Source organism: Aphis gossypii, chromosome 2 (genome assembly GCF_020184175.1).
Source record: "Aphis gossypii isolate Hap1 chromosome 2, ASM2018417v2, whole genome shotgun sequence".
In the NCBI taxonomy this organism is placed as follows: domain Eukaryota; kingdom Metazoa; phylum Arthropoda; class Insecta; order Hemiptera; family Aphididae; genus Aphis; species Aphis gossypii.
Window position 1 is genome coordinate 37,656,660 of NC_065531.1, and position 25,478 is coordinate 37,682,137.

Below are 25,478 nucleotides of genomic sequence, written 5' to 3' on the forward strand. Positions count from 1 at the left end.
AGTATCTTTTGATTTCAAAAATTTTATTTATTTTTTAAAAAATTAGCTATTTTAAACTAAAATAACATATAGGTACTGGGTGTCTATATGTTTAAAAATGAATTACGTAAAATTAATTGTATTTGTTAAGGTTTGTGTTGTTTAAATTTTAATAACCTTTAATTCGTTTATTGACGTACTCAGCATATATATTTTTAAGTAGTTTTTTTTTTTAAATAAAAATATTAGATTTTGAAAATAACTGAAGAATTTTCACTGTCACCACTGATTACTAGTTAAGTAAAAAATTGTTCTCTGATCAAGAAAATATTTTAAACAAATTATTGCGTTGAGAGGTTCTTATAATAGTAATACATTAAAGATAAGTTCATAGTTAAAAAAGGGAGAGGCTTGGTAAGGTTTTCTCTAAAATCACTAAAGCTGTTCTTCCCTTCCATTACACATTAAATATAATACTTTTATACTCGGCAGAAAATGCTTTAGACTGAACATTTTCAGCTTATGGATACAATTTATAACGGATTACATTTTGTTACAAAATTTGATTAAAGATCGATTCAGACAAAGTTGTTTATCTTGTTATACCTCCTGTCATTGAATTTTCTTATTTTTTAACAGGTTCTACTGATACACGGAATAGTTTACTCTTGCAAAGTTGATTATAAAGTATAACTCACATAATATTGAAATTCGCGTACAATATTTCTGTGATGGCATGTTGAAAAATATTGATACATACAAAGACAGCAAAAGAATTGAACAGACAAAGAAAAACCTTCGACAATAGTGTACAGTGTACACACAAAATGTCATTAAAGAAGAACTGTATGTACGAGATTATTAAATTGCAATTAGTAAATAGGTACCACGTGTTATATAACTATCACACGTTTTATCTAAAATCATAAAAGAAACACCTCCTGAAATAGAATAAAACATAATGATATACAGTGCAAGAAAACTGATATAAATATATAATTATACTCACGTTGAGTTTTTTTTTATATTGGAATAACTATTGTTGTATCATTGAATCAAAAAAAAAAATAAAAACAAACCAAGTATCTTACTTCGATCGTAAGACTCGTATTATTATGCATTATATTAATATACAGCTATAAATGTAATAATTAATAATTGTTAATTAATCAGTATAAAATATTAAAAGAAACACGACTAATCGATTTGAATAATTCAAATTACTATTGTCTTAAAAATGATAGGATCAAAAAAGCTTATATTTGAAATATTTAAAGATATTCAAAAGATAATTATGTTTAAAATACGTATGTAAATGATAGGTTATACCTATAACTAAGCTCGTAAATTCGTATTAGTACGTTACACATCTTAATATATGAAAAAAAAAATAAACCTTAATTAGATTTTAACAGTCAAGTATATATGAAACAAATGGTAACAAACTTAGTGACTTGTAAAATGATAAACGATGATCGATGGTACAATACTATTTTGTAGAGGTACAGTTTAAACGCCAAACGATCGTAAACAATTTATCGAACGAGTTAGGTTTATCATACTTTTCCGTGTAAGTTTTCCATGGTTTTTATTTATATTTATAAGGTACATAATATTATATTTCAAGTTTGTTATAATAGTTCAAGACACTTCAAGGGCTCACGCAAATATTGTTAGGCAATAATAACGCATAAAATGTTTACGCGACACGATTGTATCATGGATGGATCGACAAACTATATTATTGTGTTCAGTTGTCGAACAAATTCCTCTACATGATATGGGTTATGCCCGGTACCCGATACGACCTATAATAGTTGCAATTATAGCTGTAATTAATATTGTACGTCATCAGTCATCAGTGATTAACTATCGTTCAAGATGTTAATGCTTTCGTTAATATTCACAAATCTGGGGACCAATGATTGAACAATTTTATTTATTATTATAATTATTATTATTTTTTTTTTTTTTGCAGTTTTTATTAACATTCATATATTATTATGGCAATGTTTGTGTATAAATATTATTAAAAACATAACAGGGAAAACCACTTAAATTTAGTAAATTTATTTGTTATTTATTTTTGGTTTTTTGTATACAATTTTATTATTCCCCTAACAAAAGACCTACGTTAAGATTTTTACGAGTATAAAAGATGCATAAATATTAATCATATATTATAATATGAAGGACGGAAGGAATTCTGAAGAAAACAGTTCACTCGTTTGATAATTTTAAACATTCAAAAGGATTCTTCTTTTAAAAAACGTTAAAAAGTGACTTGACTCTTTTTTTAAAATCTAAATTTGTTTACGACATAATTTATATTTCCGTTATATTTAATGTCTATTAGAGTCTAGGCACTAGTATACAAATCGTTAACATACCATTTTATTTTAACACAACCGTTTACAAATAATATGCTCTAAAAATCTTGTGTTTAAAACATATTTCTTGTTGAATAACATTAATTACGTAAAGGGTTAATCCGTCACTAAATTTACTCAAAAATAAAATGATATAATGATAAAGTGATTGGTAAGAAGTAATTTTTTATACTTGGGAAAGTTGTTAACATTCGACTGGACTGTCTGTAAGTCACGTGTTTGTAATAATCAAAATAATAACAACCAATGTCAGTCAGCGTAAAGAGATGCCAGACCTAGCAAGCGCAATATAAGGGTAGAAAAGCTGCAATGCCACACAAGCTATACACAACACCGGAAACAGACGTCGACCGGTCCATATTCATAGCCACCACTATCGGCGTTTCCGGTGTCGCCATCTTCACTCGACTGTAGTTGTGGGCAACCGGAAGATCGGACACGCGTCGCACCCGTCGAACGTGCCTCGCAGATGGCGCTAGACGATACACTGTGTGACAACGACCGTAACCGCGTTCGTGGTCGGGCGGGTTTTCCACTCCCACCGCAACTATAGACCGACTTACCGAACGTTCGCGTTTACGAGAGACGGTGTGCTTGTGCGTGCGTACCCGTGGTAACCCGTTAGTATACGATGTAGATCAGATGTAAAAGCACTGTTAACGCTGTTGCCGCTGTTGTTGTTGTTATTGTAGTCGTCGATATCATAATAATATACAGAATATTTTTTTAATAACAGGCTACAATCGTTTTATTTTTTGTTTGGTTTTGTCGTTATTTTTATAATACTGTTCAATTATTACAGTGAACGCGGTCCGCTTGTATTTCCGAGTTTCCTCACAGTTACTACACATCGTTGAACATGCTCCCGTCGAAAGTTTGACGTGCAGTGGCGTATTTATATACATACAACGGTTTTATAGTAAGTACACGCAAAGATGTATAATTTACTTCATCTAACATATAAATATATATAACTATATTATATTATATATATATATATATATATATATTAAAATACTATCAATACACGCACACGTCATTAGACCGAGTTTTACGATCGATATGGCGCCGTGCTAAGACCGAACTTTGCCATAGGAGACGCGTGTACGGCTGACATACGATTAAGTCAACGGCGAAAACGACAACTGATCATCGTTGTTTATATTTTCGTAACACAATAATTCACAATGCCATAATGTGTATAGTAGGTAATTCACATTCGTAGTGGTCGCACACAATAACATTATTATTATATCGATTCTGCGTGTACCCCCGCAAATTACGCAACAGTGAACAAACGAACAACAACAACAATAAATAATAATACTTGGGGGACTGTATCGATTTTTGTAACCCTATATATTATTGTTGTAATACCTACACGACGCTTAAACTGTGCATAATATAATATTATGTTATCGTTGTTGTTACTATTATTACTATTATTGTCGTTTCTTATTATAAATAGTATGTGTGTATGTATGATACCTGAAGCACCTATAGCCTTTCGATATTAGTATAATATTATAGGTAACGATCGCCCGCAGTGTATCTGTGATCTAATTTTCGAGGCCGATACGCGTGTTGTGTTTGACCGTCAATTTTCGCGCCGACGTCACTATATAATTTCATACGGTTTCATAGGTTGACATGCGTGTATCGTAATAAAGCCTACGTTGTGTTGATATTGATATTTGTCGTAAATAAAATGTGTAGTATGCTGTAAATGAGTGATATAACTAAATTTTAAATAACGTGCCTAGTTAAACTCTTATAAAATTTAAATATCCGTGTTTTTTGCTTCTAAACTAATATAATAGATCGATAAGAGGTATTGTATGGAAGGCTAGATCTCCCATATCTACAATCAGGTAAATAATAAATTATATACCTCTAGAACTCATCACACATGATAATTGTTAGCTGACAGGGATGAAATCTGCGTAAAAGTTAAGCGAGTTTATGGTCCTTTTGTTTAATACTTGTACTATTTCTGAGGTGAGAAAATTTGACGAAATAAGTGCACACAACGCTATATCATTTTACAGTTAAATATTTAAAACATCTGCTCAAATGAATTTAACTATTATTTGATAATCATGTTTTATAATAGTATTTATTAATTATCATATTTTAAAAACTGAATAACATATAAATAACAAAATATGATTTAAGGAATGAGTTTTACAATGATTTCATTAAAAATGAGCGATTGTTATTTAATTATTATTAATAGATAATTGATTGACACATCAGGTGAAGTCACGCTAGTTTGAACCTGGTACAGTCGTACAGGCATTATAAGACAGGATAGGTTATCTAGTGATATAATCGTGATTAAAAATAATTAATATTTATATCAATTAGCAATCCCATATGTAATACAACCATTAAAAAACGTGAGCTAAAAATATTGTCATCATCGCTGATGGAAGTATAATTTGTATTTATAATTTAAAAAAAAATATTTATAATATAGACATAATGCAATGCTTGTAAACTGTAATTATTCGGTCATTACTATTAATTGATTATTGTTATTATTATTCGATCGTGAAGGAAAAATAATTAACAACATTAAAATATAAATAAGTCAATAGAGAAATGATAGGTACTATTATTAAATAGAAGTAGAATAAATATAGATTTTATAACCATTTGACGATAAAAAAATATTGTATGTAATTACAATGAATTACACAGTGTTCTAATTGATGACATTAGAATTGATTTTGTGAAATATTAATTGAATACGATTATTAAATTTCATGGTGAATTATATATATTATACAAGTTTTATAAAGTTAGTGCAATTAATTAGCTGCTAAAGTATTGAATTGAGAGTTATAAACAACAAATTAAGTTATAATCACCACATGTATGTGTATTACATAATATTACTAACTTGTTAACAGTATGGGCCAAAGTGTGTCACTTAACACTTATTTTGGTACCTGAAAATGTTTGTTACAATTCTCCAAACGTTAATTCTGGAAAGGTAGTTCAAATATAGCAATCACCAACACGATTTGAAGACAATCTAATAAAAATGTTTTAACCTTTGGTTATTCAAAACTGTTCAAAACACCATTTTTTCTAAACAGAAACATTTATTTTATGAATGAAAAAAAAATTATAATTCTATCCTTAGGAGTAAATTAGTTAAAATATGATAAAACCTTTTTAGTTCTTCTTAAATTTTGAATATATTTCTTACAACAAATAGCGATTTAAATATCAAATATTAAATTATTATATGCAACTAGTGCATAGTTATTATTATTATCTATTCATTATCATTAAATTGTATTGGCCCTAACTATTGATAGCCTATTATTGTACTCAAATTGCAGAGACAATGTTAAAAGTCTCCGATCTTTATAGTTTAATAATAATAATAATAATGATAATAAAATGTTTTCTCTGTACTCAATAAATTCAGGTCTTTGAAATAAAAATTTATTAAAACAATAGTAATGAAACCGTATAAAGAGGTGGCAACAAAGAATATTACATAATATAACTGATTTCTTTTCATGCATGAATAGTGTATCTATTGAAGTTACAGAAATATTATGGTGAAAATATTGGTTTTGATATTACCTCTATTCTTAAAACATTCTACGGGTACTTATAAACCAATTAAAATAGTATATGTAACGAAGATGTTATTTGGTAAAAACTATTTTTACTATACTTAAGTCAATGTATAACAAATTATGCGATGTTTTATAACTGCAGTCGATAAATTATTTTAATTCTGTTAAGTCGAGGTAAAACCATAGGTACTACATTTTTACTAAATACAAAATATTAAAATATATTGGTTATTAAGACACTCAATGTTGCTTAATTTAATAAAAAAAATGAACTATAAATAACCAATAACAATATTAAACGTAATAGATTATTTTTTCGAAATTCAAACGATGTAAATATCGATGTTGATGACCTTCGCTTGTGTGAAATGTTTTTTATATAGCCGATTTGAGTTAATTAACGTTTTTTCTTTCTTTTTTACATTATTATTGTTTCGTATCTGGAATAATTAAGCTACTGAAACTACAGATAGTAAAATTATGAAAATCTAAATGTATATCTGAAATTCTGAACAATGATATGGTATTACACATTATTTTTTATGCTATACGATAGTTTATATACAAATTAGTGTTGTGCCAATTTAATATTTTAATACTATAATACTAAATTAGGTATTTAATAATCTACTTTTAAAACGCGGTTCGTATTAAGATTTGATTCTGCGACAGCTGTTTAGTCGCGAAATGTTCACCCTATTTTTCGTCATCTAAATTGTGTTAGCCAATAAAATACATAAAATAATATTATAATATATAAATGTCCCAAAATTGCCATATCTAATATATTTTATATTATAAAATATTAAATTGGTGTTAAATAGACGTCTTTAAATGCCATTTGAGAAGGTTTATGTCACATCATATTCCATTATACTTTCTACGATTGTCGGAAAAATTGTACCGTAAATATTTTTATCAGATTAACACTCGAGCTAGTTGTTTGCTATAGCTATTTATTTCTGCGAAATAAAAATTTGTCATTTACAAGTTAGTATTGTCACAATAGTGTTTTCTCAAATTATATTTTCCAAAATAATAGTTAAGAAAATGAAAACTACCATACTTACAATAAAATGATCTAAATAATAAAAAAAAAAAAACTACATACCTATTAAATGAATAATACAGTACATGTATTTTGTGTGAATGCATTTGTGTTGAGAACTTTGTAGTTTGTATACACAAAAGAAATAGGTTATGGCGCCCAGTAAGACTATGATGAAACAAAATATAAATCACGATCTTGTAATTAGGTGCACTAGGTCATGTTTTGCACGAAACGAGAGTGTAAACATCGATTTTCGTTATTTTGTCCATACGAATGAGTTTTGACTCCACGCCAAGCATATATTCACAGAGACAATGACTTATAAAAAAAGGAAAATCTAACTGACAATATTATATTTGTTGAGTTTATATTAGATAGGTACGTAGTTTTCTTCACGTGACTATAATAATGACTACACAATACCGTATTGATATACACGATAGGTATAGTAAGTAACAGTAATTAAAACTAAAACAATATACGACGTGCGTTATGTCACACGTGTTTCGTAAAAATTTTAATGAAAACAAACTCTCAGGGATATTTTTTAATCTAATAATATTATATAATATAAATTTGAAAAAAATAATCCGAACAATGGAATGGAAATTTAATTACCGAAAAATAAAGACTCCTCGCGTACAATATTATAATTTCCAAATATCAAAATCTGTTTCATACGGTTGACGTTATTTATGAGTACAAATTTATAATATCATGGTATAAAATTTATATCTACAATATGATTAATACGACCTACTCCAATCATATACATATATAAATACATAATAATATATTGTAGTAATACTAACTAAGCTATTGGGAGTAAGCTATTGCTATAGTAATGCTGTACATATTATTATTTTTGAGAGTATCACACCTATAATATTATACCTATATGTAATATATAATATGGAAATGGATAATAAAAATTATATATTATATCTACACGTACACAGTCGTATTATATTGTTGTGGTTACGATGACGATTTTCCTTCTAAGTTTTTTCCGCCCCATGTCTTTGTTCACTAGATGCACACACACACACACACACACACATATATATATATAAATATGTCTATTATTATTGTGGCAAGAGAAGAGAACGGGAAGATTTTGCAGTTGATTCATTAAATTATTATTGTTATTATTATCATCATTATACGATGTGCGTACAAAACGTCTTTACGACGGATCGTTTCACGGTGTGTTGGCGTTAGATAAAAATTGCACACAATTATAATGTTATAGGTATATTTAAGCGTAAATACCTGTCGTCACGATAATTTTACACCCCAATGACCATGTTGAACAAACTATATCTTCAGTTATAGGTACTATTTTAGTGTCGTGTAGAATATAATCGGTATATATAAATGCATGTACAATATATATTGTGGTTCATTAACTCGACTCACCTTCATCTTTTTTTTCTTGAAGAATATTTAGTTATTAACAATCTGCTTTTTTGAATTTTAAAATAATATACTTATAAAGTAAAAACCATATGTACAATATACTTTCGATATTTTTATACTATACAAGGAGTGTACTGTGATAATATTAACTTTCGTTTTTATACGAGAACTACTCTTAAATTAAACTTTAAATTATTATTTTTTTTTTTTTTTTAATAGTTGTGATAATCTAAATCTAGATTCAAACGAGAAATATCCGACTTATTAAACTTAATGTATGATCTATCTACTAAAGACATTACAATAGTCCACGATACTAACTCGGTTGCTCAGTTATGGTTATATAATATGCAAATAAAATACGGTATTCAAATTTAATATTAATTGTATTAAACAATTATTTTATTTTATTTTAGTTCTATTAGTTATTATTTGGAAATAATTATTAAAAATTTTCTAATAGATTATATAAATTACAGTTTACTTACTAACATTTTAAAATCAATTAAAAAGCAAACAATCCATACTATAAATCATTCCTGGTTTATTGAATCTATTTTTTTCATAAATATAAATAAATATAAATTACATAATTATGTATCTAATGTTATGGGTATTGAAATAATATAATATTTTAAACTTAGTTATCTTAATTTTAGTTTAAAACCTGTAAATCAAAATGTTTTTTTTTTTTTTAAATTATCTGCTGCAGAACTTAAAGTGTAAATAAATTATGCTTATTTAAAAAAAAAACCAGATTTTGAATAACAGTATTATTAAAATAAAAAGGGTGAACATGCATAGTGAATCATCAGTATATATATTTTATAAGCATACATATATGTATTATGTACCTACGTTACGCTACGTTACGGGGAACACTCAACTTTAGGCACAGTCTACAGTTTTACACATTGCAATTTACTCCATTATTCGAGTCAATCAAGCCAAAATTCACAAAAAACCAACTTATCTTAACAATCTAATTCAAAATTATTCTAATAAAACTGTACAGCATAATCGGCCGTGGTTAATTTTGATTCCCAATGGCAACCAACGGTAATACATATTTTGATATTGTCCAGATGGTTATTTAAATAATCTGAGTATTATTATCACTCTCAAAATCGATACTATCTATCTGTAACTTATTAGAATACAATATATATCTACATTAAAAATAAGAATGGTATATTCTGCGTGTTCGTTTTTAGGTCATCGATAATAACGTTCCTGTAAATCCGGCTAAACCATTGATTATGGGATAGACAGATAGATAGATAGATAGATAGATAGAAAGATAGACAATACAATGTATTCTATAATCATTGGCTAAACACGTGTGCGCAGTATTACCTATAGTTTTTCGTTTAAATTATTTTTTATTTATAGCATATAAGAAAAATACACATGATTTATTAATACACTTTTAAAATTTCATATTATAGAAGTCGTTTAAGGATATAAACAAGTGTAAGAGGTCTTAGCTTTTTGTAATAGTAGATTATAATATAAATTAAATGTTGAATGGTTACAAAAAGAAAAGTTAATTTAAGTCAATCAATAATAGAAATAAACTGTATTACACCAGTAAGCTTTGCTTAATATTTACTATTTCCAAGAAAATGATACTAAACTAGAAAATATCATAGAGCTGTTTATCAAATAGGAAATTTAAGTGTTAACAAGTTTATCCACAGTATCAATCAAAAGTTGCCATGACAGTAATCTGTCATAATCCATGACGTAATTATATATAGGTGTTATAATAAACCCAGTATAATGAGAATTCAGCACTACATAGTAGTTTTAATATTGATAGAAATAGTTTTTACTTATTTATTTATTATTTTTGGTTATAGTTGAAAAAAAAGAAAAGGTAGTGATCCTAATGCTTTAAGCAGCACATGTCTTAGAAAATAATCACTACTGGTACCAAATATATAAAAATCATACGCGACAATCGAGTAGTTGAGCCGTTACATAACCTACTACAATAAACGCTGTATAGCGCGTGTTACGTCCAAAATATAAACGGAAGATAATATCAATGATATCTTTGAATTTCTCTCTTATAATAGAATTATTATAATATTCTTTGGGTTTTTTTTCACTTCCTTGGACGACACGCGCGGTGACATTTGAACAAGCCGTTTAACTAGTCATCTTGTAATACTATCGGCTGATTAATTCGTACAAACGTGTGGTGTCTTCTTTAGTCCTTCCTGTGTCATTAAGAATAATGTATCGTTTTTTTTTTGTGTTTTTTTTTTTTCGGAATCTTCATAAAATCACCACATCCGAGCATATAGGCCGGTTCCACTTACCACTACGATCGATGTCTTGTAACGGATATATTATATAGAAAAAAAAAAAACGATTCCAGTCTATTGAATAACCGCTTCCGGCGGGCCTGTTATGGACGCGCGCGGAATCGTAGGGCAGCGCAACTACATATTATATTATTATCATCATATCTGCGAGCAGGACGATAGCGCAGCACTCGGCAATAGTATACGTCTGGTTTCTCTGCGAGCGCGATGCCACCGAGACTTTCCATTATTCTTCGTAATTTTTTATTATTATTATTATTATTATTTATTTACGAGGAAAACAACAAAATAATATACTGTTATGTTCTCCTTTACCCGTAGAACGACTGCTGACACAGCTGGTATCCAGACCGGTTTCCTTGCGATCCGATAGAAAACAATAATATACTTGCCTATAATAGGTATAGCAGTGTATAGGGTTATAGTTCCACGCAAACGATATGGAGAATTTTTCTGTTGCCTCCTTCACGTGCACGTTTGCATCAGTTTCGATATTTTTTTATGTCATTACGTTGCAATTACAACCAACTCGGTACAATTCGATTTCGACTTGTACACAAAACTTTGGAAATTATGCGTAAAAAAAATATTAATTGAAAATAAATATTAATCTAATACTCTTGTATATTAAAACAGGGATGTTTCTACATGTATTTCAGTGTTTTAAGTATCTATTATAATTTTCATGATCAAAATAAAACTCTAAAATTTGCTGACTTTTCTCTGTTATGTATCATTATTATACTATACCAGTACTAAAATAAAATCCTGTTTATTCTAAAAACAATTTAGATAAAAAAAAACCTGCTTTTAATATAATCATATTATATTGATTGCTTTGACAAAATATTTATAGTGCGATATATAATACTAGCTAGAAGTCCTTAAATACATAGTATATGATTACATATGTTTTATGCTTCTAATATTTATATTTTTACCTGTAAGAATTCATATATATATCTTTATTGTATGTATATTATGTATGTAGTTTATACGTACTGTATAATGAATATCAAATCTAGAAATAAAATAACTTTCAAATCAATGGAAAGGAAAAAAATACTACAACTCAAATTGTATCTATTATATTATTATTATTGATTATTGCGTTCAGTGTTAGTGTACGAGTATATTAGTTAAAAATAATATATGTATATATATATATATATAGATATTGGTGTCTTTAATATAATATAATAACACGGTTATTAAAATGACGCCGCGTATTTGTAAACGAAACGTATTCGACTGCCGTCAAACAGAAAGTATCATAGCAACAAAACGATATAATAGAATAGATAGCGAAACGGCAAGCGTTGAACAACAACCTTGGCATTGATAATGACTAATAATAATACTTTTGTGTAATAATCAAAATAATTGTGCCATTTTTTTTTTAAATTTCCATGCTACAGTATAAATCATATTAATTTTCCTTAACGACAAATTTAACTTGCATAACATCGTTAATATGTTTTATATACTTATTGGTGGTGTCTAACCGGTCTATGATAGAGCTCAGCAGGTTGACCCGTATTATAGTGTTATTAAATACCGGTCAATCTCTAGTACAGTACTAGAAAAAGGCGATGAGAAACCATGACTGCAGCTCTTCTTAGGTTACGCAACAAATGTTATAAGACAATATTGCGTGTAGTCAAACCGACCTAATGGTTGAATACTGTAATAACAACATTTTTAATACGAAGTCTACACCTTGGTTTGCATTTTAAGGTATTTTTAAATAATTACATTAATATACACATCTAATACAAATAATTTTTAATTTTTATGAACACAAAACTAATTTCTTCACTAGCGCACGCTTATATTGATGTACATGCTGTATACCATTTAGTGAAATAAGTTTTTCGTAAAAATCCTAGACTCTTTGCAAAGGAACAGAGCTTTCAAATTATTTGTTTTTTCCGTAAACAGCCTAAAACCTTCTAAACTTTTTAATTATGTAAATTATCTTAAGAATAACAGTAGTAAAGTACTTAAAAAATATTATCTTAAAATTATGAATAATTTCGACACATTGTAAAATAAAGTATTTTATCGCGAAAAACAACTTTAAAAGTAAATAAAATAATATTATTTTTATTTATTATAACATTATATTATTTAAAGATATAATTAAATTATAAAATATACTATAATAGTATAATAATAATAATACATAACAAAATAAATATTAATAATTATTATTATTGCATTACATAGTTTTTCAATATTTTAAAATTGTATCTTTAAATGGACTAATATTATTAGTCTTTATTCAATAAGACTAAACAATTGAATGATGTTTGGGAAAAAAAAGAAATTCTAAATGGTCTACCCCTTTGCAAAGATCCTAGGGTTTTCGCAAAAAGACTAATTTATTTGTAATTATATACTTAATATATATATTATATTGTAACATAATTATTTGAAGTTTCAAAACATTAAAATAAAAGTACATACAAATCGTTAATATTGTGAAGGAAGATATAAAAAAATTGTAGTACCTAATAATAGTTGAATAGAAAAAAGTTTCGCTTTAAATTTAATGGTTGGAAATTTAACATTTCAACCGCCCTATAGAATATAGGTTCGATATATTTTACAAATAGAACGTTTTTTTTTTTTTTACAATAATAGGTATATATACATATCATTATTATTGTTGTCAAAAATACGTAAATACGTACGATATATGCGTGTATAATAATATATAATGTAATTTATATACATGTATTGCACACACTAACACTTAGCAGCAATAACAGCCTCGTATAATGGAAAACGGAATTAGAAAATTACAGACACAATAAAATAATAATAGTAATAATAATATGCATCAAGTCCGTTTTTGGTAATTGAGCGCAGTACCTTATTATTGCACTCAATGAGTTCGGCCTAATAAAATAATATGCGAATGCATGACGTTCCGATCTCCACAGAATTAAAATACTAATAATAATAATAAATAACGCGGTTGTTAGTATCGTTTGGCTTTTATTATTAACAGTTATAATAGACTCGCACTGATGAAATGAGGTTTCTGGTAGAATAATAATGGCATTATAATAATACCTATACTATACCCATTACTTATTCTACAGAAATAAATAATAGATCTAAGCTTGTGATGTCACCCCAAAGGTTAAACACGATTTTTACCGCAATATAAATAATATATATTTTCTAGTAATAGGTTACTGCAACTACGTATATTTCATATACGCATTATTGTTTTAGGTTAATTTAATTTAAACGTATTTTTTAAAAATTGTTTGTAAAACAATGTGTTTTTTTTTTTAAAACAGATGCGTAATCACGTCTGTTATACGATATGAAAAATTTAAAATCGATGTCCCTATACCTTTTTATACATAACTGATTATTTATTAAAATTTTAAATATAAATAACAAATTTTAAAATCAATGATTTACATTTTGTTTTTGTTTTTTAGTCTGAAAAATTAAATGTAAACACCTTATGTTTTATAAACAATTTTTATAATGTATATATACACAAAAATATTGTAATATATATCGGGTATAATTTTTAACCTAAAATATATAAGTATATAATAGTTTGCAGGAACTTTCACGCACAATTTGTTGGAACTTTTATATTATAATTTATACCGATATCTTTAATCTCCTTAGTTAAAATATTTGAGAAAATAATTAAAAAACAATTAGTTACTCTTTTAGCGTATAATATATTTTACATCTTTCACAATATGGTTTTCGTCTGGCCGTCAGGGAAAATGAACTGTTCAAGTTTTAACAAATTTAACTAATTGCTTTACAACTTTTAAGACGAAAATAAAACATTTTCTACGGTATATTTATACATCTAGCTACAGCCAAAAACTATTGATCACAACATTCTAATAATTAAATTAAAGCAATCAGGAATTTGCGATGATAATGTAAAAATATTTCTTCGTATCTATCTAATAATTCTAATAGAAAACAATGGGTTAAAATAAATAAAACTATAAGCCATTTAAAACAAATTAAATGTTACGTCCCTCAAGATACAATAATTATCTCACCAATTTTCTTTAAAATAAAAATAGAATATGAAACTCATGCACTTCCCCTTATAAGTCGAATTATATGTTAAGCGCATGTTTTCGTAATGCTATATAAAGCACACCCGTGGGATGAAATATTTGAATTAATTAATAGGAATCTAAAATTAATAAAACAATGGATGTTCCAAAATAATGTATTCCTTAATTTTGAGAAAATTCGTATTGTTTTTCATGCTTTGACTGAGAATACAATACCATCAAAAAAATGTATAAAAATTCATAACATCCATGTCATTACCAATGGCTTGTTCTAGTGAAACGATTATTATATCAAATTATGTTAAATACTTAGGAGTTGAAATCTGTAATAACATGAGGTTGGTAATCTAAATAAATGTTTTAAGTAAAAAATGAGAAAAATAATTTATATTTTTAAAAATGTTAACATACTAGATTCAACTAAACTATGGCAAATATATTTTGGCTTTAGCGTGATCGGTTATTAGGTACTTATGGTATAGTTAGTCGGTTGGTGTGTTTAACAATGTTCCAACAGAATCATAAGCATGTTAAAATCAAATTTTGAAAATGGTCTTTAACAAAACTCTAAGATATCATATTGAAGCTCTTTATAAAGAACTAAAATTTATCCATAAAAAATTGTTCTAAAAAAAAAACAATTCATTATATTCCTAAAGAAACAAATTTGATACATTTAATATCACATTTCATTTGCTCACAAATTTAATTTTTACCGCAAAATTGTACTAGTAAAATTTCCGATGAATATAACAAAATCATAATATATAGTGTATATTACCTATGTATTTGTAGTAGTGATGTGATAAAACCCCGGTCGACAATATTGCAGAAGTTGGCGCCTTTGTGGTCATAATAATAACTATTATTATTATTGCGTATACTTAATATTATTATTATTATTGTTGTTACGATAACGCGTTTAGTGGGGATAGTTATTGAGTTTGACAATTTATTATATCGCCCATATTATTATGTACGCGCGCCACGATTACATGATTCATTCTGATACCGCAGTCGTAGAAAAGTCGGCGCTAACCCAGCGAACATAAAAACTAATGGCTCAACGCATAACGTAATGCTGCTTAACGAAGTGCCCGATTATTGTTTTCGAGGGTTTTTCGAACGAGTGTATTTCTAGTAAGTACGTGCTCTCTGCGTGATACGATAATATCAAATTATAGGTAAATACTAGGTAGATATAGGTTCTAATTTTTAATCGCACCATCTGCACGGCGAGCAGCCGTCTGTCCGTTCATACGATAAATCCATCAACGAGTGAAAATTTCGTTAGCATAACACTTGTAATGATACATCTTATTTTTGTATATCAGTTAGTCTAGTAATCATATGCCATAGTATATTGATATTATACATATATATGCTTGTCATTATAATAATTAGTAACTAGTGATTAATCAACAGTGCATATCCGACTACTGGTTTTGAAATACAGGTTTGTACGTCACAAATCATACTATCAAGAATATTTCTACAGACTGCAAATGGTCTATCGTGCACTTTGAAATAAAATCGATAAAATGATTCTTATTACCCACGGTGGATGGCGTCTATAGTTATGACTGTAAGAATATATTTTTTTTCCGCAATGATTTCATAGCAACGTCGGAAACTACATTCGCGTGTTAGGATACCGCGCGGTGTCTATAAAAGATTACGGAAAAAAAGAAAGAACGAAAAAAACGTTTCTACTATACGGTACTTGTGCGTATCATTACTATTATTATTATTATTACTACGTGAATTGCAATGTAATAATAATTACACTCGACCGGTTTCTCGTAAATGGTTTTAATTAAAACGCGTTAACGCGCATAATAATATAATAATAATATTATTATGGTACAGTGAAATTGCAATGATTATCAATCACGAGTTTTTTTCTTTTTTAGCATACGTCTATAATAATGATAATAATATATAAGTAGTAAATATGCGTTATTTGGAGTATATTAAACTACCCATATTTAAATATTTCGTTTGTTATTATAAAACATAGCGCGTGTAGCTTGTAATAATATTATTATTACTATGTCCTCAGTCCAAACTTGGTGAAAACCTCCGTGTTACCACCGCCACTTACAAAACGACAACAGAATAATATCATATTATAATGTAATCGACGTGATTCTGGTGTACGAGATCTAACCGATTGTAATTATTATTCAAACACCGAGTTCCGTCGAAGTTTTGCATCAAACGTAATGTTATACGTATAGAAAGCCGTCCAGCGACCTGCGAAACTGAAATCATTCGGTTCGTGGCAAAAATAACGGCGACCGTAACAATATAATATAATATTTATATACTTTAGTGATGTGCCACTAAAATTATTCTTCGAAGAAACAATGCGTATCATTTCGAAAATATTCTCATAGGCGTTGGGAATATTTCTTCAGAAAAAAAAAATCAATTTATACGTAGGTACACGGCAGCACATTTTATAGCTGGAGAAACTGCATTTTGTCACATAAACTCAAAATCTAATATTTAGACTGACAACTACTGTAATTTAGGTATATAATTTGAATAAGTCTTGTATAATAATATAATGTATGTAATTTATTTTTGTTTTTTAAATTATCAGACCTATAATATTTTTAAGCATAACTTAAATTATAAATATTTAAATATACATAAAAACAGCCTAAAAATAGTAAAAAAATTACAATTTTCAATAGAAACTTTGAGCTTTGAGAATATTCGGAATTTAACTGATAACTACATTTACACATGTTACATATTGTAGATATATTATTTTGTATTTGGAGAGACCGAAAGCGAGGTTTTCTATTCCGTTATTCATGGACTCCTAATCAAAAAATATTCCTTAGGTTTGATTTATAGCAATTTTTTTTCCAATATGAACAACCAACAATTACCTAATGAAATATTATAATGATTGGTCGAAATAATGAATCCACTAACCTGCAGAGTATCTAATTGTATAATATAATATAAATACACATATATAGATGTCCGAATTTTAAATGGACCGATATCGTCTGTAAGACATATACGTATAAAAGAATATTCGAAACATTTAAAGGCAGCATCGTTGTAATACAATTTATTATTCGGTAATGCTTCTTTTTTTGAATACCATCTTCGGCTTAATTGTAGGTCATAAAATTATGCTGTATACCAACATTATGATGTATCGCTTGAATAATAATTTCAATAACGAGATGACATCGTTTTGAGTGACCAATTTATCGACAGGATCAAAGTATTTGTGGTAATTTCACAAAAATTCGTAAAACATATACACAATATAGGAAGTTATGCAAGTACGATCAGACGGTTCAACCATTTTTAGCTACGAATTTTAGCAGCCTGTGATCTTTTCAATGCCATTCATAATGGATTAAAAAATCATAATACACGAATCCACTTTTGTAGCAGCTGCAGCTTTCCTACATAAATACGTCTGTAAATGAATACAATCGCGTGAACGTAATAATGAAGTCTCCCGCCATCGCTGACTCCACGAAAAACGTGCCGCTACAAATCACGTAGAGAATAGATTATAATATTATAAATTGCCAACAATAATGAATACTAAGAGCGAGTGTTTAAGACAAAATGATTAAATTCATAACATTAAAATAACAAACCGTATTTTATGCAAATTTTCTCCAAATTATAATACAGTTTTAATAAAATCAATATTCGAATATAGTTTTATTTTATTGATTTTTAACTAAAAAACGAAAAACCTTATCATAAAATATAAATTAATAATATTATACAAGTACAATATAGTGGAATTTACAGTTAGTTTCCAGAAGTTATTTTTTTAAAAATTTAATTTAATTCAATTATTATTTGCTTATATTACTTCAATTTGTTTATATCAATAATCCGGTTCAAATACTGAATATTAGCAGTCGATAAATTTGATAAATCATTAGTTGATAATGGCAATAATATTGGTATTCGTTTTATAAATATTAATGATTGAATTAAGTAGTTTAGAAGAACCTAATGGCTACCATAACATACAATCAAATTTATGTAGGAATTTCAGCACAACTGGTTTAAAACTTATTTTGATTTTGTTTTGTTTACATCGGCTGTTACCGATTTTTGTTATTTTTTTTAACACTACCTTTAAAAAAAAAAAACAAAATAAAAAAAACAGAATATGTTTATTGTTTTGCTATGTTGTTCGTTAGTTGGCCTGTGCTTTGTTTTCTCTCTAGTATTATACCTATACATCTTATTTTGTGTTATGCTCTTAGAATCTGCACGGTTATGTATATTTTTTTAAATAAATTAGGTGTGCACGTTTCGTCTAAATCCGTTTTGACTTTCCGGTACTTTATTCCACATGGTGCCCGCCTATAAAAAAAGAAAATAATTTTTAAATTATAATAATATTATCATAATGAAATACACGCGCTGTTGTTGTGATTATTCCATGATTTTCCCTCCAAATAATATAAATCACTCGCATGGCCACAGAGAGCACACACATTGAAGTACTACACACATGTTGCATTTCGATGAAACCAAAGTTTCGCATGTTTATTGTAATATGTATAAATATTTAGTTTAAATATCATTATAGTATTTTCTTCTTTGTTCGGGCCGACCTACATTCTTAACTTCGTTACACGAAATCGGTAAATAATAATTTACGAGTGAAGGGGAACGCGCTCTGTGAGCATGCGTATGTGTGTGTTCGTGTGTGTAACGGTTCGTTCACGATTTTCAGCCAATGTTTTTAATACGAACCTTGGAAACAACGGCCCATACACGGCACACGACGAGTCTTTCGCGAGGTTCCAAAAATTAAAAAAAAAAACAATATTCGTTAGATTAGGTATAATTATACATATATGTGTCTTTTTTGTCTAGTGTAATATTTTTATTATTCTAGTATTAATTGTTATAATTTTACGTCAACAATACATCATCTACACAAAGAATAAATGTCTATACATATTACATATAATATGAGTATTTTACAATATAGTGTCTGCTATATATTTTATAATTTTAACCATTCGTGAAGAACTTCAATAATAATAACAACAACAACACAAATAGAGCATTGAATGTCGTGTTGTTAAAATTTATCGTAAAAATTAAACTATTGCTAAACTCTTAAAGGTGAAGACAGTGATATTATATCGATTGATGTCAAAATCAATTTTCGTTAAAAATAAAAAGTTATCTTGATAATAATAGTAATAACAAGTATTGTATTTAAAGTAACTTGTCTTAAATTAATAATATGTTCTTAAAAACATGGGTGGCTTTTACCCACTTATATATTTTAGTAATTTTAAATAAATAATATGTGAATTGTCGCATGCCAGGAAAATATTATATACATTGTAACGTACTAATGTATAATATATTAATATGCAAGGTGAATAATAGGAGAATACCTACTTGTTTTCTTAGTAAATTTCGACAACTTTATTTTTTTTTCAATTTTCTAAAGACTCGTTGTAGTATTACTATTATTATATTATTATATGATTTACTCGAGTGTTAACATAGATTGGCCACGAACATCCATCATCCTCAATTTCTCATCATACTTATATCATTTGATTTAACAATTCCTCACGCTTAACTGATATCTAGGTCAAATCATTTTCCTAGATTAACATATTTTAGTACACTATATTTTTTTTCATTCACTCTACCATACAAATGTTGATATTTTACATTTTCAAGAAGGTGCACGCGTTAATGTTATTCCTGTTTGAGTTGTTAATTTAGTTTTTATATTACAAACACAAGGAAATAAAATTATTTACCAAGAGATTTTTTTTTATAATATAGTGTTTTTTTAATGCATATATTATATATAAGCATTTAAATTCAGTAACAAAAACCTTAATAACGAAAATATAATTTTATTTGACTTATTTTTGGACGTATAGTTTTGTTATTTTTTTATTTGTTTGAGCTATAATTATCAAGAACTTCTTTATGTATTTACATGAGAATTTTTTTTAAGACCTTATTATGAAATATTTTTTCTGTTTTTCAATGTTTTAATAAAAATATTTTCTCGTTGTATTTTTATATTACTGGTAATGTCTTCAAATTTTCATCTATCGTTAGTTTCTCACGCGTATAATATAAGAATAAATAAAATCATTATTTAATGAACAAAAAAAAAAACATCATCTAAACATACTAGGCCAAGTGTATTTCATTTAATTTTCATTATTTGATGTACTTAATAATAATACAATGCATACGTAGTTAAATAAACTCTCAGATATAGTTATTCGTGGCCCGAATTCAAATAGCCCTATCGTGTCCCAAATAAGAGTATCCTGGTTTTTGCGTCCAAACACTCTTTATCTCAAAAAATAACATATAAATAAAATATAATATAAATACAATGTTATGGAAATATAATACAATTTTATTGTTTTACTCAGGTTAGGTTACAAACACTTATATTTTTAAAAAAAACAATAATATATTTTATGTGTGGTATTCCTGATATTGTTTATGCAATTTGTATTCAAATAATTATAGGTAATTACTTTAAAAATGTATTATAATCTCGTAATTTGGAAATCAAAAAAATATTATTATTATAAATATTTGCAAAATCACAAGTGATTATTTGTATTAGTATATAATAATATTGTATTTGTATACTTAATAAATTCGTTAAATATTAAAACGTAATACAATTAAATTATATTATCCGTAATGATAACTTCTTATCGTGGCGCCAAATTGTATTTTACGCAATATAAATGTATAATATGTGAAACATAATGCAGTTTTTATTTTTCAAATATTACGAACCCGCACCGTTTTTCGCGTTTTATGCAATCGGATATAATATATTAATATGTGGTGGCGTCGGTGTACGCATGTAGACATATGGACCAACTGCATTACCTAATATAATAGTACGCGACATTAAATCGATATAATATACTGAGTTGTATTATTCGAATAGGTTTTCAGGTCGAATAATCATTAATTTACCAATATTTATTACAACTTACTTAAGAATGCCTTCAATGCGCCATAAAAATTATATTATTCAGAACATTGGGAAATAATAGTTCAACAAGTACCGTACCTACATGTATTTTATATCGGAAGACGAAAAATCGTGTATACCTACTGGCCGGAAGGCAAACACGCATGAAAATAATGTAATAAACTGCGACCGAGTTTGTATTCCGTTGTAAGATAACCGTTTTTCCTATAATTCTTTTCGGAGACTTTCGTCAAATCGTAAATCATATAGACACATTTATGTACTGCTATATTTTCTTACGCGTACGTATAGGTGGTATATATTATTATTATAATATATTTATATATAATACCTATAGTATACATATATGCATTTAGGCACACTTGACGTCTTGATGGTCGCATCGATTTAAATGTCAAGTCGTTAATATCCGGCCTGGCGTGTCCGTCTTGACCTAAATATATATTTTATGCATGTACGGCATATGCATGTATTTCGATCCGTTTGTTGCCGCGATGTGCATGCACGACGATAATATTATTATGATACGCACACTGGGTGGACGTGCCCGAACGACTGAATTCGTGATCCACGATTGTCCGTTTAGATGCAATGGGCAAAATAGTAGAGCACAGATACGTAGGTACCAACTATAAATTGTATACTCGATTCGCGTAAAACTCGTGAACCTAGAGATAAAAACGTTTCCACAATCCTAGTATTTTATTAGATACAATTTTGTTTTTAATTAATATCGATTTTAATAAATAATTAGTCTTGTACGGGGGTATTTTTCTAGCTTAAGAAAAATAAAATATTTAATTTATAATAATGTATTATATTTATGATTATTTTTAAACAGACTTATACATTTGTGTTAAATGCCACTTACTTAGTACCTTTTAATGCTAGACCATCGAACTTTCATTTAATATATGGACAAAAATGACAGTGAAACGACTTTCCTAAGTCTTAAATTATAACTAATATAATATTATTATATCACGCTAGTCGGTATCGATTTTCTGTTCTACATGACCGTCTACCTAATATAATATTACATAGCTACGGTGTCTGACTGACGAGTTCGCGTTTTCTTACACCGTGGTGGACGTGACACGTCGATTTCCATTAGACTTCCAAAGCCAATATTGTTGGGTTATATAATATGTGCGACGAGTGTGGCTTTGAAAGTGTGTACTATTATGTGTAATGATATTATAAAATAATATAATGTATATATATGCCGTCTGATATGACCTTGAAATTACGACAATGAATAATTTTCCCCACGAAATAACATAGACGATTGTTCGTCCAATATGAAAAATAATACTATTAATACTATATATATATATGTATGTATTAGAATGTATGTAAAAAAAGTCCCAGTAATTTGGATGGTCGAAAAAGAATTCCTGTTTTTTGTACACATTATACCATGAAGGCGGGATGGTTTTTTCTTTTCGTTTTGTGCACCATTAGTATAGATTGTTTCGGTTAGTTCCAATGCCACGAGAAAAAATAATAATAATAATAATAGCGCAATGCACTATAACGACGTATTGCCGCGCCACCGATGGAATTCGATTATAATAATCGTCGGCGTTTTATTTAGATCCAAAATCGACGTGAAAAAAACATCACTAGAGAAACGTCGAAAGCGAACAAAAAATGTGCCGTAAAAATAGTATCACGGTCTCGCTCGGAAAAATAAAATGCACAAAACTCTAAGTATTATCGTCAAAAGGTAGTTTTGAAGACCTAGTTGAGGAATCCAACTCAAAACTAGAACAACCGCTAATTTATTTGATAAAATATAGAGCATAAGTTATTGCAGTTATAATTAAAATTTTGGGAAACATGGCTAAAACTAGGTTTATAGTTAGTATTGGCAAAATGACAGCTATTGTTGATAATTTATACAAATAGATATAGGTTTAGAGTCAACGTATAATTCAAATTTAACAATATCATTTTTTATAAAAGTTTAAGTTTTTAGTTATTAAATAGTTAATGCTTTTTTTTATAACAACCATCTATTTGTTTGAGTTTCTGACAAAATATATAAAGGTTTTAAAAATATGAATTTAATAATGGTAATGTTTTTTTTTTATATATATACGAGTATATATAAAAATTATGACTTAAGTTTATATTATTTTCTGTGACACTTTTATCATTGGATTAAATAGACTTGAAATTTTACAGTTCGAATCCTAACTTAAATAGGACACATGAATACGTAACGTAGATATTTATAGTAGTAATAATAACAAAACGATTTCAACGCAAAACATCACACTATGAAATTGAAAAGTTATTGTTATTATAATTTTTTTCTAATAATCACACAAGTGCATAAAAAAAAAAAAAAAAAATGAAATTATTTAAACGCGACTACCTATACCATATGATCCGTTTATTTTAAAATCAGAACACAAAATAATTATTCTTATAACTATACTTAAGATAACACAATATTTTGTTGGCATCCACAAGACCACAAATCATATTTTAAAGTTAAATTATTGTACCTTTGTCTTATGTGGCATTATATCGTATTAAATTTAAAGGGTCTTAAATGGATAATCACATATTATGTGAAACGATTTTTCAGAAAATTGTATTAGTAAATAAGCACTATAGAATATCTTGAAAATAATAAAAGCAAAATGTCTATAAGATTGCATGTTAAAAAATATTTATATTTATTATAAAATTGTATCTATTGACGGTTTTAAAATTTATTTATAAAACTATAATATACAGAATACAAACATGTTTTTAAAACAAATCTCAAAATCGACCGTAAATTTGAATTAATTTATCATTTAATGGATCCGCTCATACCATAATGATATTAAGATATTTAGTTCTGCGCAATAGTATTATAATAATATTATAGTGTAATATAACGGTATGCGAGCACGCGTTTAACCGCATTACGTCATGTATACGAGAAAACCTCTATACGGTTTGTTGGAGAGCGCGCGCGCGCTAATTCGACAAAACACGGTCGTAAGTCGTATGACACTGCATTGCGGCTTATCGATTAACGAGTGTCTACTGTTACCGAGTCGTCCACATAAACGCAATACGGTGATAATAATAGTAATATGTACACTATACTATTATGCTTGAAGTTTATATTACTAATATGTGTGCGCGATCGACTGTAGAGGTGTTAAAACGATTATATATTATCATATTTTCGTGGTTTCGTTTCAGAATGGGCGCCTCAGAGGCACTGGAAGAATTTCCGCCGCCCGCGGTCCTGGATAACGGGTCTCCACGGCGGCGGGAGCAGCAGCCGCAGGAGCAGAATCAGCAGCGCGAAAACGGAAACGATGCCCACGACGACGAAGACGTGATGACCATCGAACAGGCTCGGATCGTGATAAAACAGCTGCGAGACAGATGCCGGTTCCAGACGCACCAGACGCTGTTGTGGAGGAAAAAAGCTAAATTACAGGTACCTACGGCGTACAATAATGTTATTATCGGACACGAGGAAATGCCTGTTTCATGGTAACCCGCGTATTATTTGAATTTTGGGATGTTACAGAGGAATACGAGGAATAACTTGTCTTTGCGTATACTGTTAATAGTCTTGTTCGATATCCATCCGGCT

General features: G+C 28.1%; 1 protein-coding gene across 2 annotated transcripts in view; it reads left to right on the forward strand.

The window, feature by feature from the left end:
* Positions 1-2,966: 2,966 nt before the first annotated feature.
* LOC114122414 (uncharacterized) overlaps positions 2,967-25,478 on the forward strand; it is a 29,519-nt gene continuing 7,007 nt past the window's right edge. Inside the window, exons 1-2 of one of the 2 annotated variants that reach the window (XM_027985069.2) lie at positions 2,967-3,288; positions 25,076-25,319. In XM_027985069.2, coding sequence (XP_027840870.1) covers positions 25,077-25,319 — 243 coding nt within the window. In that variant the 5' untranslated portion in view covers positions 2,967-3,288; position 25,076. Of the gene's footprint in view, positions 3,289-24,833; positions 25,320-25,478 lie in introns of those variants that run through there. The other variant, XM_050200534.1, reaches the window with a different exon arrangement.